The sequence below is a fragment of the Panthera onca genome, chromosome E3 (genome assembly GCF_046562875.1).
Source record: "Panthera onca isolate mPanOnc1 chromosome E3, mPanOnc1 haplotype 2, whole genome shotgun sequence".
In the NCBI taxonomy this organism is placed as follows: domain Eukaryota; kingdom Metazoa; phylum Chordata; class Mammalia; order Carnivora; family Felidae; genus Panthera; species Panthera onca.
In genome coordinates this window covers 35,478,364-35,494,595 of record NC_138354.1, presented here as the reverse complement: position 1 = coordinate 35,494,595, position 16,232 = coordinate 35,478,364, and the positions used below count along the sequence as shown (strand labels likewise).

At 42.6% G+C, this 16,232-nt stretch overlaps 1 protein-coding gene across 39 annotated transcripts in view; it reads left to right on the top strand.

Annotated features, from left to right (window-relative positions):
* RBFOX1 (RNA binding fox-1 homolog 1) overlaps nt 1-16,232 on the top strand; it is a 2,063,692-nt gene that overhangs the window by 2,039,463 nt on the left and 7,997 nt on the right. For 23 of the 39 annotated variants that reach the window (XM_060648401.2, XM_060648404.3, XM_060648392.3 and 20 more), the window contains one exon: nt 5,889-5,941. The exons of the other annotated variants lie outside the window; for them this stretch is intronic. In XM_060648401.2, the coding sequence (XP_060504384.1) occupies nt 5,889-5,941 (53 nt within the window). The remainder of the gene's footprint in view (nt 1-5,888; nt 5,942-16,232) is intronic. 39 annotated transcript variants of the gene reach the window in all.

The following is a 16,232-nucleotide window of genomic DNA, read 5'->3' as shown; positions in this document are numbered from 1 at the left end:
CACAGTTTTAAAAATTAATAAGTAATGTATTAAACAATATATATAATTATTATAATAATATAATTTCCAAAAACTAAAATATCAGCAATTAAAAATGTGGCTGTCAACACTAGTGCCGTTTAATTGAAAAACCAGAGGACACAGCTCTCTTCCCTGCAGAGTCAGGGCACTTAAGTTCAAAGAAATAGTCATACAGTGAAATGTCAGTTCTCAGTGCTGGCTGACACTTGGGATCACCAGAGTGGCTTTTCGGGAATACCTGGGCCTGGGAATTACTCTCAAAGATTCTGACGTAAAAAGATTGGGAAATGGACCTGGTCATTAGTATTTTATTTTTAAAAAATTATATATACAGCATTAAGATACTCTGCCTTACAACCAACAGGTGCCCAGAATCTACAGATAGAATTAATTTGACTTTGTGCACTGCTGTCTTGGGACATCTTGACTGCCATGTGCCGGAGTTGAAGACTAACTTCTAAGGCCCTAGGGAATTTGCACTAGATAGCCTTGGAGGGTTTTAATCACATGTAAGTGTGTGTGTGTGTGTGTGTGTGTGTGTGTGTGTGTGGGCGTGGGCTTGCTAGCTTCCATATTCATAGCATTAGATACTAGAAGACTGCCATGAGTGATATCCACCCAGAGTTTTGCATAACAATAGTGACATGACAGAATTAAAAGGCCAAAGAATGAGAAGTGACCAGAATTTCCAACAGTAAAACTGAACACCAGTGTTCTTTGATGGGAGAACATTTCCTGTCTGCCCTCCCTCCTCCCCTGCCTGTGCCCCAACCTTTACTCTGTCTCCATACCTAGCTTCTCACATTCCCTCCAGCAATACTGGCTGGCTACTATTTTAATTTGACTCTTAGAGTTCAGCCGTGGGTAATTTTTAGAAGAAAGAAAATTACAGAGAGATGAGATTTCGCCTAAGAAGAAAAGTGGGGTAGAAGGATGATGTGGCAGGTCACAGGCCTAATTTAAATGTACCACCAGCTGAGTCAGATGCAGAGTCTAGATGGTTGGTCTATGAAAACCATCGTAAAACATAATGAAGTCTGGTGATAGAATGAAAAAGAAAGACCATGGCCCGTGTCATTCCACACTGCAAGTTGCTAAAGCAGAATATAATTATCCCTCTCAAACTTCAATTAACATCATACTCAAAGGAGAATCCAGATTCTGTGTTATTTTGTCGGTAGGAATGAAAGGTTCAGGACAGATTCAGGAGGTTCCTCCGTAGAGACGTTTCACTCCACTGCTGACTCAGCACCCCAACATGGGTGCCCCTCAGCACAATCTTAGTGAAGAAGAGTCGGGGTCTTGAGCCAACCCAGCTGTGTTCAGATTTCACCTCCACCAACTTGCACATGGTCATGACCTACACCTCCACTTCCTCATCTATAAAGACTGGGATAGGAAGAGGGGGTGTAGAGAAAATTAAATCAGTTAATACATAGATACAGGGCTTGGCCACCTCCTGTCATGGATAAGTACTCCATCGACATCGGGTCACTGGCTCTTTGACACCAACACTCCAAAGAGCCGAGACGAATGTAGCCTTCTTCCTCGTGCTCAGCGATCAACCGTTTCATTCTTTTTCCTAAATTAGTAATCCTCCCTCCTCCCACAAAGCCTCCCCCTGTCAGTCTTCCTGGGAGAGTAGGAAGATTTCTGAAATGAAAATGGGACTGAACTTGCAGGAAATTTCTCCGCAATGTTCCCAGATGTCCCCATGGTAAGAATTACCTGGAATGATGATTCTCTTCCAGGAGCAGCAGACACTTAGGACTGGTGAATGGGTCCCCAGAGCTTGTCAGTAACCAGGCCTGGGTTCTCACCAAATGGACAGATGTTCACATCTCTTTCCTGGAAGTTCTGATTCGGGGGGTCAGGGCTGAAACCCAGACGTCTGTTTTTAGCATCTATATTTTAGCACTCTAATTAATTCTTATCTTCAGGGAAGTTTGAGAAATTCTGCAGTAGAGAGAGGGTTCAAAAATAGAAAGGAATCCTAGGTGGAAAAATTGGTAAAGAGAATTAGATGCAGACTCAGAAGGCAAGTGGAAAGACCCAGCAAAGATCCTCTTGAGTTTGTTCATGGAAGATACTGAAATAAGAGAAACACGGGGGGAATTAGATACAGAGAGCATGACATTGTGGCCACCGTTAGACCACCTTCGCTTTCAGAAATGAGGTTCTTTCTTTATAAGTTTTTTAAGAATAGTTGGGGATATATATATATATATATATATATATATATATGCACATATATATATTTAAATTTTAGAGAGGTAAGGAGGGGAAAGGGGAGAGGGAGGTAAACAGAAAGGGGGGGAAAGAGGGGGCAGGGGGAGAGAGATAGAATCTTAACCAGGCCCACACTCGGCACAGAATCCTACATTACCTGCTGAATATTTCCTAAACTACCTCATTCCACACTCTGCCCCAGACCAATTAGGCTAGGACCACAGGAGAAGGGCCTGGGCTTTCCCGTTATTTTCACCTCTCCCTGTGAGTCTAAGGAACTAGACTTAACCATTCAGCTAGACAAGTGGCCCTCAGCCTTGGCTTGTATGAGAGTTACCTGGAGCTCTTTAGAAACTACAAACACCCAAGACCCACTCACAGAGACTCCCATATAACCAGTCTTAGGTGTAGCATGATCACTGAGAATTTTAGAAGGGCACCAAGTGTTTTTACAGTGTGCAGCCAAGGCTGAGAACCACTTGGCCAGACTTTATCCTCTATAACCAGTTTTCTGAACATCAGGGGCAGCTGCTCTTGCAGTTTAAATTCTTTGGTCTGTGTTGAGAGTGCAGAGCAGACTAGGAGTAGCATGGGGGTCAAGACCCATGCCAGTCTCCTCTCTCCTCCTGAGAGGTGAGCCCACCCACACTGTCCAGAGTGCACATGCACTGCTTTGGTCATTTAGTTTGCCCTGCCCTTGCTTGGGGGTAGCAGATTTCCCAGCTACATTGTTAATCTCTTTGATCATACCTCTCTCTGGTCATTTGGGGTAAATGATTCCACTGAGAGGGTCATGGATGATCCACATATGGGGCTGAGAGAGATGGTTTTTGTCTTAAAGGTCAAGTGGGGAGAGACAGAACTGTATATCAAAATTGCCTAACAGTGGACAGAGACATCACCATGAAACCTGTCCCTTATAATTCTTCCCAGATTCCTCTGTTGGCCTCCCATGTGGGCCACATTGGCCTGATATCCCTCCCCAGGCTATTATTTGGCAGACATCTCCTTTTGTACTTATAATCAGTGTAGCGGGAGGGCTGATCATGCAGGTTGACTCCATGGAATTAATGAGCTCCATAAAAAGGCAGTTTTCTGAAATGGATGTAGTGGGATTGTTTGCATGGAATTAAAAGAAAATAAATAGCAGTAGAGAACTGATACATCCAAATAACTATTTTGCAAATACGTTTTAATAATTCTTTTTTGGTACTGCCGCAGAGTCCATGATATATCCCTTAAAATATCACTACTGGCAATAACTTTATGCTTTGATGTAGATTTGATTTGATAGTCGGCCATCTTCTGAGCCAACTCTCCGAGTCATACCCTTTGTTCAGAGATTTTTCTCAGGAATCCTAGAGACACTCTAAAAAAATTCAAGATATATAAGTTGCCCGAGAGAGAGAGAGAGAGAGAGCAAGCGAGCGAGCTGGAGGTGGGGAGGAGAGGGAGAGGAAAAAGAAAGGAAGGAAGGGAATGGAGAAATAGTAGCATTATTTTTAAGAGTATGTGTATCATAGGGCGCCTGGGTGGCTCAGTTGGTTGAGCGTCCAACGTCGGCTCAGGTCATAATCTCACGGTCTGTGAGTTTGAGCCCTGTGTCACACTCTGTGCTGACAGCTCAGAGCCTGGAACCTGCTTCAGGTTCTGTGTGTGTGTGTCTCTCTCTCAAAATAAATAAGCATTAACAAAAATTAAGACAAAAAAAAAAAAAAGAGAGAATGTATCATGTCCCAAGGAAGAGTGCTGTGAAACACAACCATCATATGTTCTAAAATTCTGGTACAATTAAAGACAAAGGTCTGATGTCTTTGTAAATATACTGGTAGGTTGTGTTCTTAAAACTTTTTCCTTCTTCAGTCAGTCACCATTGTATATCTGTGTTGGTTGCCTCTTGTGGTTCTCCTAATGTCTGGCAGGAGGGACAGTTCTGTAGGGAAAATGCAGAAGTGAGATACAAGGTGGCAGATTATTCTGGGACGATAGGGTCTGAATTGGATAGAACCATCTCACTAACGAGGCCCACCTTATAGTTGAGGAATGGCTATACCAAAGAGTTTGCCCCTTTGGATGCACCAGGCTGCCGCTCTTGGTAATAAAGTGTTATTCTTGTGAGCATACTATAAACAGAAGTCCTTCCAAGGGCTTGTTTGGTCCATACACATATGAATTTCATGCATGCAATTTGAGCTGCCCATATCGTGTTCCCCATTGAGGCATTCAGAGGTGAACAAGTGAAAACAAATATTCAAACCCAAATATCTTCATTTTCAGGGATATTAATTGTACTGCTCCTCAAACCTCAGAAATTTGAAGCCAGGTATTGCTGGGGCTCAAAAAGTCTGTGTCCAAGCAGAAAGAGAGCAGGAATCCAGTGACACTAACGTTCTTATTCTTTTAAGAGAAGTGATAAATGAACTTGGCTGTGACTTTTGTTATATGGAAGAAAGACATAAGAAATACTATTTTCAGAGCATGTATAATTTTGTTTAGATTTCATTGGTGTGGAAATAGCTAGAATTTTCAAGTGAATGCCAAATTCTAGTGAATTTTCCAGTGGTAGCTCTATTTATATTTCAGAGTGTACCTCTTGCAAAAGTAAAACTTTCTTAAGGTGTTTTAAGAAATGCTCAATCACTAGGTACTTTTTGGAATCATTAAAACATTTGAAGAAGACCAATCAAAGACCCCAAAAATGCATTTAATCTTGCTTCTTAATGATTCATACACTACAGAAAAATCTAACAAACAAGAACCAGAAGGCTCTATCCTACTGCTTCTGAGGCATTTAAGATCCCAGCTAATCTCATTGGGGCATTTTTATAATCTGCCTCCCACAGACGTTCTCATTTCTAGAGAAATAAACAGTGTGTCTGAATTAGAACACATTTCATTGTGAAAATGCCACAGTTGGAAACATCTTAAGAGAGTTTTATCATCTTCCTGGATTTACTAAATCAAAGTAAAATAGCATTTTCCATTTTAATTTTCTTTTAAACACTGCATCATTAAAAATAATTTGGTGAGATGGGATTTACTCCAATAGAGGAATTCTCTTACGTTCTTTGTGTAGCCAGCCTAGTTTGGTGAGGAAATTATTATCTATAACATGAGACCATATAACCATTCTCTTCTGAAATGACAGCAATTTCTTTTTCTTTCCTTTAAAATTTTTTTGATATTATACTACAATAATAAAGTCTGGAATTTTATGATTTTTCGTAGCTAGCTGCAGTACCCCATTTTTCCTAATGGACAGTCTGTATTTTCTTTAAATGTAATTTGCATTTAGTGTAGAAATTCCAAGCGCAGTTTGAAATGCCCCGGCCTTAGAAACATATCCTCGCATGACGTCCTGGTAACACTCAGTACTCCTATGTCAGTGCAATAGTGTGTACACACACACCCCACCCCCGTTCTCACATCACCCCCGATTCCACTGGTGAGGCCCCCCGCATGCCTGGTTCATGATCCTTCTAAACTCTCCCAAGTCCTAGCCATATCAACACTTTCCCTTGCAACATCCATTCGAACACAGCGCCCTCCCTCCCCGCATCTGAATACATCTACCCAGTTGGCAGAGAGCACATTTCTCCCTGAGCGAGCAGTATTGTGAATTTTATCTTCTCTTCCAGAAATCAGTTCGTCTTCGTTGCAGCAGATGAAATTTCTTGTAACACCTCTGCAGGTAACAAACATTGCTACTTCTTGACGCATCCATCCAAGTCTCAATATTCTTTCTTTCTTTTTTTTTTTTTCCTTCACATGCTGCAATTGGTCACTCTAGAAAGTTGAGTTGAAAAAAAAACAAAAACAAAGTCCATATATCTTTGGAGTATAGCTGAAGCCTTGAGCCTCTGTTGTCTAAAAAGACACTAGGCGTTTTGCTAACTTGGGTACTTTATTTCCAGTTTTAATAGTACATGATCTAGAAAAGTAAGACTGTGTTGGATGAAGCCACAATGCAATCTTACGGTATAAACACTTATGTTAAAACGCTGAAAGGGGAGTCTAGGGATGCACATGTGTGACTTGTATGTTTTTTGACATATTTTGTCTGGGTTCACACAGATGTGTATGTGAATTATACTGATCTGTATTGAATGACTGGTTATATATCATAGACCCTAAAAGACTGACTCCATATAGCTAGAGGCATTGGGGAATACAATTATCTCCATCTCATAAGAAGGGGATCTTCACTCTATGAATCAAAGATCCCCTGTCTCCTTTCTTGTAAAACCTATTACAAGTAGCAGGATTTAGAGAGACAAAGTCTTCTGCTTTTGAAATCAGGGCATTGGCAAATGGAAATCGCACAGTTGCATGATGTGTCCATCAAAATCACACCTTTCTGCTTTGATGTGGTTCAGAAGAGTTATGTTTGGATTTTCATTAGCTTGGAATTACTTGATTAAATGTCAAGATAGGTGAGTGCTAACAGATTCTTTGTTTTGTTTTGTTTTTTGTTTGGTTTCGTTTGCTTTTAAGCCTAAACTACGACCAAAACAATTACTAGGAGATCTTCCCAATATGTGGCTTCTAGCCAACAAGGGAGGACTGTACAGCTTATTAACATGTAGTTGAGTATGACGTGACCTTCAAAGCCTACATTCAATAGAGCCTTGCAAATAGACATTCATCTGCTCCAATCACATTTTATCGATGGAGCAGTAAATGCAAGCTTGCTTGCTAACACTTCCCTCCCTACTTACAGTCTTTGGTGAGAAGAAACTAAATTAATGGAAGGGCAGATTGCTAGGAGCATGTCCCTAGCCCCGTCTGTCCTAAAAGGCAAGGCTTCTTTCATTGATAAGAGTCCGTGTCAATATTTTTAATGGCGGAAAGTCTTAACCTGGGAGTTCATGAGGTATGCATGTTCATATTTTAAAGTGACAGCTTACTCCATTTCTATCAAACCCCTTGGATAAAGGCTCTTCTATTTTCCTTCCTCGACCCCTACCCTCCAACATCTGTTTCCCCCCGCAAGCGGTGGTGACATCCCTAACGCATCACTAATACTTAATAGTAGAAGGGGGGGTGGGATACTTGTGTAGCTGGACATGGTGGGGAATGTTCCTGGGATGCAAGAGACATTTCACATGTTCAAAACCTTGAAAAGGGAGCATGCGTCCGGAGGGGTAGCTGACTGGGGGTGGGGAAGGGATGTTGGTTTAAGCTGCTAACAGATGTCATGTGTGGAGAGGCTGTCTTCCACAGCCTCTACGTATCCTGTTAAAATGCATGCATGTTCCGGTGTGTCTCAGGTTATATTTTGACATCACAGATCACACACTGCAAAGTTACAGCCTCAGAGGTAGATATCGATTTCGTCCCGTGCCTTAACAAACCCTGCCTTGTAAGCAAGTGGTCCACATACACTATTGCTGAAAGAGGCGGCAGATAATGAAAGTTTGCCTGGTAGACCGAGTGTGTTCACCTTACCTTATCTGATTTAGGATGGCTCTTCAGTAAATTCTTAATGAATTGCTATTGATCAGATTTCAAATTGAGAGAGATATCCCTGTTGCTTTGATGGCCGTATTAATAATATGTTGCATGCTTCATAAGGTCCCATTTGAAGTCTGAATTCTGAACCAAGCATGAAAAAGGAGACACCCGTATCAATCAAATGTCAAATTATCTCCTAGCCAGTCCTCCCTCCTCATAAAGTGAATATGGAAAAACAGAACCGGTCGGTTACAAAGGTTGTGTACTCATGGTTTCAATGAAGACCCCGAGGGGAGCTCCTCATGTGCCCCCTCCCCCATGCTGGGAGAACCCAGGGCATCCCCATTCTAATCAACAAAACCATCCCCACATGCAGAACACTCCAAAGGGCAGGTCTCTTGAATCCCGGTATCTACTGGATTTCAGCGTTTGACACAAGCCAGTTTCTCTCCTTTTAGATGAAGAAAGAAATCAACAAGATGCTTAAAACCTCAGTTTTGAGGGCCTGGTGGATTTTATAACTGAAATTCTTATAAAGATGTGTTATTCTTGCACAGCTGCCTCTCAAGGCAGAGCTGACCGGGTTTGTCTCTGGCTCGGGGTAGAGATGGTGAGGTGAAAATTGCCAGGTGGTACTGGCAGCACTGAAGGGTTGTTTCTTCCTGTTTCCAAAGGAAACGTGACGGTTTGTTACTTGGGTCATTTGGAGAGGATGCCAAAATGTTGGTTCTGCTTCGGCTAGCCACGTAGAAGAAACGTTTCTCATTAGCATGTGTGGTTTGTGAGACTGTATTTACATTTATTTTCTTACTCAGTGTTCTGCTTCGGCTAGCCACGTAGAAGAAACGTTTCTCATTAGCATGTGTGGTTTGTGAGACTGTATTTACATTTATTTTCTTACTCAGTGTCTCCAGCAGTGGTGTTCATTGTTTTGGTTTGGTTGCTCCTGAAAGATAAGTACCCATGTGGGTGACACTGGCGACTGGCCTTTTGACAACAGTGCTGAACCCTCAGCATACAGTGCCTCCCCACCTTGGACGCTCAGCTTCTCATTCTATAGCAATGAGACCCTTTCAAGAGTCAGATCCTGTAAGAGATTGCAAAAGGGACTTTCCCAGGACCGGCTAGTGATTGTAGTAGAAGTAGAATATGGGTCTTGCCCAAGAATGGAGGTCGAAAAGCAAGTTACTTATTTTGGCCAAGCAGCTGGAAATTCATTTCAGTTAATTAATATGTATTGAGTCATCACTGTGTATCAGCAACTGTTATGAGCCCTCGGGACATAGCATTAAATAAGCCAAGAGGAGCCCTTCCTTCAAAGAGCCTCCTTGCCCCCTTTCTAGTGGAGACCACACCCCCAACATGTAGATGGATAGGCACGGAATATTCTTGCATATAAGTTAAGTTCTACAACAGCTCTAATGAATCAAAGAGCAGAGGGGTGGACCGAAAATAGGATGAACTGCTACCTTAGGTTCAGTGATCACAGAAGATCTGAGAGGGTGACATTTGACCGGGGACCTGAATCTAGTGAGGGTGCAGCCAGGAACGTAACTGTGGAACGGTAAGCATTTCAGGCTGAATGGGCAGCATGTACCAGGGCCATGTGGGTGAGACATGCCCGAGGTGGCCAGGCCCAGCAAGATGTGCAGCATAAGGACAAGTAAGAGCTTTGGAGATAAAATCAGGAAGACAAACAGGGCTCAGGAGAATCAGACAAAACCGTTCAAGATTTAAGTGCGGTAGGAAGGCACTGAAGGGTCACCTGTGATCCGCCTTGATGTTTAAATGGTGAGTTAGACTGCATTGTGGGGAACAGATTACAGGATGGCAAGAGGAGAGAGGGTGCCTGTTGGGAGTGTTTTGCAGCAGTCCAGGGAGGGGTGACAGTGGCTTAGGTTAGGACCGTGGTGAAGGAAGAGCCAAAGTGATAGTCTTCGGGCTGCGTTTTGACAGGAGAACAAGTAGCAGAGGGCAGCAGATGAAAAGCCAATGAGATTGTCTGCGTTAAATGTCCACCCTCTTCCTCTTGTTCCGAGGGTGAGCCAGGTATTTCCATAAGGCGCTAAGGCTTTTTGTCACTACTGATGATGAGTGAGCCCTCAATCCCTGCAGTAGCTGTGCCTCAAATGGACTTTGCTGAATTCTCCAGGGTGTAATGATCACTTCCTGTTGTTTGTTGAGCAAATTCTGTGTGCTAGCAAGCATGATAAATTATATGGATACATACCTACATGTGCATGTATGTGCATGTGTAGACATGAACATTTGATTTATTACACCAGTTCAGTGAGGTAGAGATCACCCTCATCCTCACTTTGGAGGTAAAAAAGAAAAAAAAAATTGCTCAGGCCCAGAGAACTTTGGTAACCTGTCACAAAGCACAATGGAATGCCTCTGATGATGAGGTTCTTACCACTAGACCACACTGCCCCCACGTATTTCTTGTGTTTTGACCTTGGAACATTGACCTTTGCCTCCAGATGGAATTCTCCTACGTTTTTCAGCTGCCTTGTCTTACTCGTAAAAAGCTAGTATTTGTGAGAGAACATAGTTGTTAACATGTTGAGGGGGCTCAAGGGAACTTGATGGTTCTATAAATGGCTGCTCCGCTCGGTGTTTATTTGACTTGGGCCATCCCCTTCATCAGCAGGTGTGTGTTGAGTAGTCTGATGTACAGGGGATTGGTCTGGGTGCAGGGACAGAGTGAAGGGAGCAGCTGCCTTGTCAGGGAACATTCTGTGTATTCCCGGAGATGTCTGTTCCAGGTCACTTCTCCCCAAATCTTTCTTTTGCTGAAAATCAGTGTCTAAGAGTCAACTAACAGGATAATCCATTCCCTGAAAACTACCAGAAACTTGGAACTAGTTGTTTTGGATGCCAGATCCTGGCTCCCAGCTGCCCCCTGCCCAAGAGAGTTTGTGTGAATGCTTGTGTGTTATGGGGTGCAGGTGGAGGCTGGGTCTCCATCCGGTAGCAACTCTTGCCTCCTCCACTGGGCCAGGTACCATCTTAGAGGCATGGAAAGCCAACCTGGGGATACACTCCCAGTTCTTTGTCAGTACTGGACACTAGGTAAGGGTGGAGGTCTGCAAAAAAGCCTTGACCAAATGGTCATCTTCCAACACCATTAAAACCATCCTCTGTAAACAGGCTGCTATGTACTGTATTAAGTAATTAGAAGCAAGTGCATGGGCACATGGGGTGGCATCATCCCTTCCTTCCTTCCTTCTATCCCTGCCCAACTTGTGCATGCACATGCTCACACAGGCGTGCACACACACACACACACACGTGCACATCACGCAGCTTCAGATAATATTGAGAAGAAGTTTCCAAATTGGCCATTCCCCTAATTGATCCTTCAGCAAACTTTATCTAATTGTCTTTCCTACATTTTGGTTATTTGATTATTCAGCAAAGTCGTCATGCAGGAAATTGATTTGTAGTTAATTGGTCTGTTTCCAATAAAATGTGATGTGTATTATAATAGGGGAGTGCAGGGTGTTCGGGGAACATATAAACACAGGAACTTAGTAAAAATAATTATAACATTTATTGAGAGCTTGCTGTGCACTAGGCATAGTTCAAAGCTTGTTGCAGGCAACAACAATACCCTATAAAAATAAAATGTCTCTATCAGTTTACTTATAAACATTAAAGATAACCAGATAGCTCTGAATTGGCCTGACTGAGGAAGTTGCTATATCAGTGCAGAATTTGAATTAAAAAAAAAAAAAAAGAACAGCAATTATCAAACGTTAGACTGCATGAAAATCACCCTTATTACAAATGCAGAATCCCTTTTCTCTTCCCATGCCTCTGCCCCAGAGATTCTGATTTATAGGTCTGGAGAGAGAGCTTGAAAATCTGCATTCTTTCAAGTTCTGCCAGGTAATTCTAATAGAGGAGCCCTCAGATCACACTTTAGGAACCATAGAACTGATCAGTCAGGAACCTTTCCCCTCTCAATGGTAAGGAAAACATAGGATGGGTTTTTCTAGAGTTGTGTTTTGCAGTATGGTGGCCAATAACTACAGCCCTTGAAATGTGGTGGGTCAAAACAGAGATAAGCTTTAAGTATGAAATACATACTAGATTTGGAAACCGTAGTACAAAACTTATGTAAAATATTTCATTAATAAGCTTTAAGTTGATTACACATTGAAGTGATATTTTAATTAACATCTAAAAATGAGCTGCACCTGTTTCTTTTCACTTTTTAAATGTGGCCACTATAAAACTTAAAATGGCTCATCTTTGGCTCATTATATTTTTATTGGCCAATACCATTCCAGAGCTATATTTTCATTCATTTTGCTCAAATGAATATTGAAAGGGTTTGTGTGCCCCAGGAACTGGCCTCTTAGAAGTGAGGGATACTCACCTGGAATTAAAATATTGTGACAGATAATCTATATGTTGGCAGTGCTTCTTGACTTTATGTTTCCATTTTGCCTCCAAGTGAGAGTATATTGTGTGTGCGTGGGCATGCTAGTTGTTCTTGCCATGCTAGTTAACCTCTTAGAATCCTTGATCTGCTTACATAGGGTGTGGGGCCTCTGGATGCTGACTTCAGGGGTAGTTTTGACACATGGACGCCATGGACTTTAAGTGTTGTGACCCCACCTGGAATAGACAGAAGGCAAAAGCTGTAATCCTAACCATCTTGATAGCATCAATAACTGACACCCATTTGGTTGCTGACTAACTGGTAACCCTCATCTCAACTCACTATTGCCTTATACAGTCAATGTGGACCATTATTTCCATTCCCAGATGGAGGAAGTGGCCCAGAGAGGAGATGAACTTTCAGAGATTACTCTTTGTGGTTCCCCCAGTAGGTTAAACCCTATCTGGGGCACCATGTTGATTTCCAAGCATGATGGGAAACTCTTAGTGATTTTGGTAGAGCAACTGTCAGGACACAAGGAAGGTGAAACAGCATTTTTAAGAGAAAGATGGCCTTGAGCTTGGCATTAAAGAGAGTGTGGCTCTGGGTCTTTGGTCAAGAGCAGGATTTACTGTGTCTTCTCCACTCCCATGTAGTGGCTGCTACTCTGCTCTGATGAATCCAGAATCATGGTTACTATCTCAGACCTGTTCTGTTGGGATTCAGAATTGGAAGAGGTTTCTGATTGCATGGACAGGGTACAGAAAGGGTGATGCCATCTGATTTGCCATGGGTGGTATGATCTATTTCTCACAGATGTTCTAGGTGTTGGATTTATGTGCATACTTATGTAGACACAGTTCAGATGTGTCACAGTTTGGATGAGAAAACCATGTGGCTTCCCATTTAGAAGCTAGAGAGCCCATAAGATGCTTTCTTTACTGGTTCTGAGCAAAGAAAACATGAGGCTGAAAACTGTACTTAAGTGATTAGTGAAGGTAACCATTTCAAATCCAGGGTAAGGAAGTGAGCAGCAACAGGATTTGGAAATGTCAGAGTCCAGTTGAGACAACTCTGTGTTGTTCACTTGGAGAATTTCTTCCATTTCTACTCATGTCCTTTTTTGGAGGTTTTGCTATATTTGAAGTGATTTTTCTGGATATTTTGAGTTGTGGGACTGGTTAAGTTCCTCTCTCATGTATCTTGAGACATTTTAGAATAAAGCTTGGTCACCCTCCATGGTTTATAAATGTGGAAGTCATGGTCTAGGCTAAAGCTAGAGAGGTTATCGTAGTCAAAAAGGAGTGTTTCCCTAGCAAACATGTTCACTGAGGCCAACAGAGCCGGTGAGAGCTCAGACCTCAGTGGAGTCTCCATGAATAGGAACATCCCCTTCTAACCCATCTATCTCTAAATTGTTTCCCATTACACTCAAGTGATTCTCATCCTGAGACGGTCAAGATTTTTCCCCTCCTGTGGCAATCCAAGATGGTGGACTGAGGTCTTGGGAGTCCTCGTATTTCTACCTGTGGAGATTAGCACCAGTTTTTCCCTGTCTCTTTGCAGTGAAGAGAGATAATCTCACTGTCCTTGCTACGAATGACCCTGGGAGATTTGCCCCAAATCTTGGCTATGATTACCATTTGTATCTTAATATCTTCTGACACCAGTACACATTATGGCAGCCCAGACTGTACAGCCTGTAAGTTGTGGGGTTCTATGATTTGAGAAAGGAGGGCTTGCATGGTACGTGTTTATATGCATGAAAGTGAGAGCCCATTTACCTTAAATCAGGAAGGAATTGGAAGGGCGTTCTGTGACTGCCTTACTCTAGGTTGCATTCTTTCATCTTTTGAAATGAGGAATTTTGTCTGCGTCCTTAGCTAACAGAAACCCCACAAGCCAAGGGGACCTAGCACATCCTGCAGTCCAAAATCATTAAGGGATTTGTCAGTCTTTCACCTCTTTCAGTAGGACCATGGGATCTTACTGTGTTCTGCTGAATGTTTTTTTAGTGATGAGTATGGGATGGGTGAGTTGGAAAGTATAAATGCCCATAAGACTCTATTTTTGAAAATGGATTGATTTGCAGTTGGATCAGGTAAGGAACCATAGCTGGAGCAGAGCTGAGGGATTCCAAAACCCACATGCCTTCCATCAGTCTTTTTCTTCCTCTTCCTGACTGATAACGAGTGTGGCTCCTTTTGCCACTGAGAATTGCCAAGAGCAGAGCATTTTCCCAAATGCAAAGAATGCCTGATCTGAAGCACATATCCCAGATGCTTTCTCTCAGGATGGGAGGAAAACAACAACTGATTGAATTACACCAGCAACAATGAAAACCAAAGGGCTTTCTTCAAAAAGCCCTTTGGTTTTCATTTGGAAAAGCTCAAGAAAGCAGAGTGATGAAGCAGGATGAACATCTGGGTAGGTGGGGATCCGTCTTCTTGTGCAGGTTAACTTCTGTCTTTCTTCTCACCTGTTGCCTCAGATGCCCAGACTGGGGTGAGCCATGCAAGGGTCCAGACCTCACTTGACCCTCCACGGGAAAGTGCAGAGGAACATCCCTTAGCTACACCATTGCTCTCCAAAGGGCAGGCTGTTACAACTACAGGGTCATGGTGTAGTGCTCCCTTTGCATACTGTGTTGCATGGGTTCATTTTCCCTAATGCCTTGTAGACTATGTCTTAGATACATAATTAGGAGGACACTATAGTCCCTAACAGCAATGCAGAGACCCCAGGGGTCAGAATACATACTCTTTTGGAAGCATACTTTGCAACACTTCTTTGTCACACCTTCTTGCTGCAATTGGGCTGTCCATCAACTGTGAACTCCATCTCTGGGGGAGTTCTTCACTCACCTTTCTGCTCCCCAGGGTTTCCCCAAGCTGTCTCTGGGACCAAAGGCATGGAGAAGTGATGCTCTAGGAAGAATAAAGGTCCTAGGAGTATAAAGGCTCTCAACTGAGATAGAGAGTAAAATACAGGCAGTGAAATTAATTAGTGTCCTTCCTATGTCCCTGTAAGAAAATCACTTCACTCTTAGAATGCTGGTGTGGTACCAGCACAGCTCTATCGTATTTCATTAGCATCCCCCTTGTTTCAATGAGATTTAGATGTTAATAATAAGTAATATTTGCATCTCTGAATAGAATTGGCAAAGCACTTCAACCTACACAGTTTGAGTTCCCCATTCAGTGGGCAGCATTGTTACTTGTTTTTTTCCAACATAACCTTATGCCCAAATGCAGCAGTTTTAACTACCTCTGTAACTCCTAAATTAGGTAGTGCTTAACTCCAAAAGTATCTGTAGGTTGATTGCTAGAGCTGCACATGATCATATTAGAATAGAATCCTTCCCTTGCCTCTACAGACCTGAGATCTGGGCAGGAGAGAGAGCCTGGCTTGGTAAACTCGGACTCTGATCCCCTGCATCACAATCTCTTGTATCTGTAGAGTGGTTTAAAATGTACCTGGTTTCTTTTCATGCACTTCATCTGTGAAGTAGGCAGGCCTCAAACCCAACAATACCATTTTATGAACAGGAAAATGAGGCTCAGGGAGAACGATTTGCCTAGTCTTTGAGTAAGGACATTGCAAAGGCAGAACTTGACCTTGGGCTTTCTTGTCTCATGCCTTCTCCTCTCCCTAGCACCATGGGTGGCTTCCTGCTTTTCACTTGTTGCTAAGGTCAAAAAAAACGTAGGTTCATGATGGCATGGCTACAAGCTGTGGTGAAGTCACCACCAAAGCTGTTATCTCTTACTTCATTGTTTGTTTGGCTTTTCCCTGAAGGATTTTGATGAGCTTGATGGCAACTTGGCCACTGTTCTGTGAACTCTCAGGGGTGATGTGAAATTACACACTCTGTATCTTCAGACTCCCCAGAAACTTTTCTTCTGAGTGTCTTAAGGGTTTTGAATGTCTTTGGGAGCAGCTGACCTGGTATCTTCAGAAAGCCTATCTGGAAGACTCTTTGCTGTTGACACAATACTTCTCTCCTGTTTACTCCTCCCTCTTGCTGCCTTTAGTCATGCAGTGGCATTGGTTTGGCCCCTTGTTCACCTGCACTGTGGCCAGTTCTTTGGCACATGCTGGAGACAAAAAGGCAAACAAAATAGACTTGACGCAA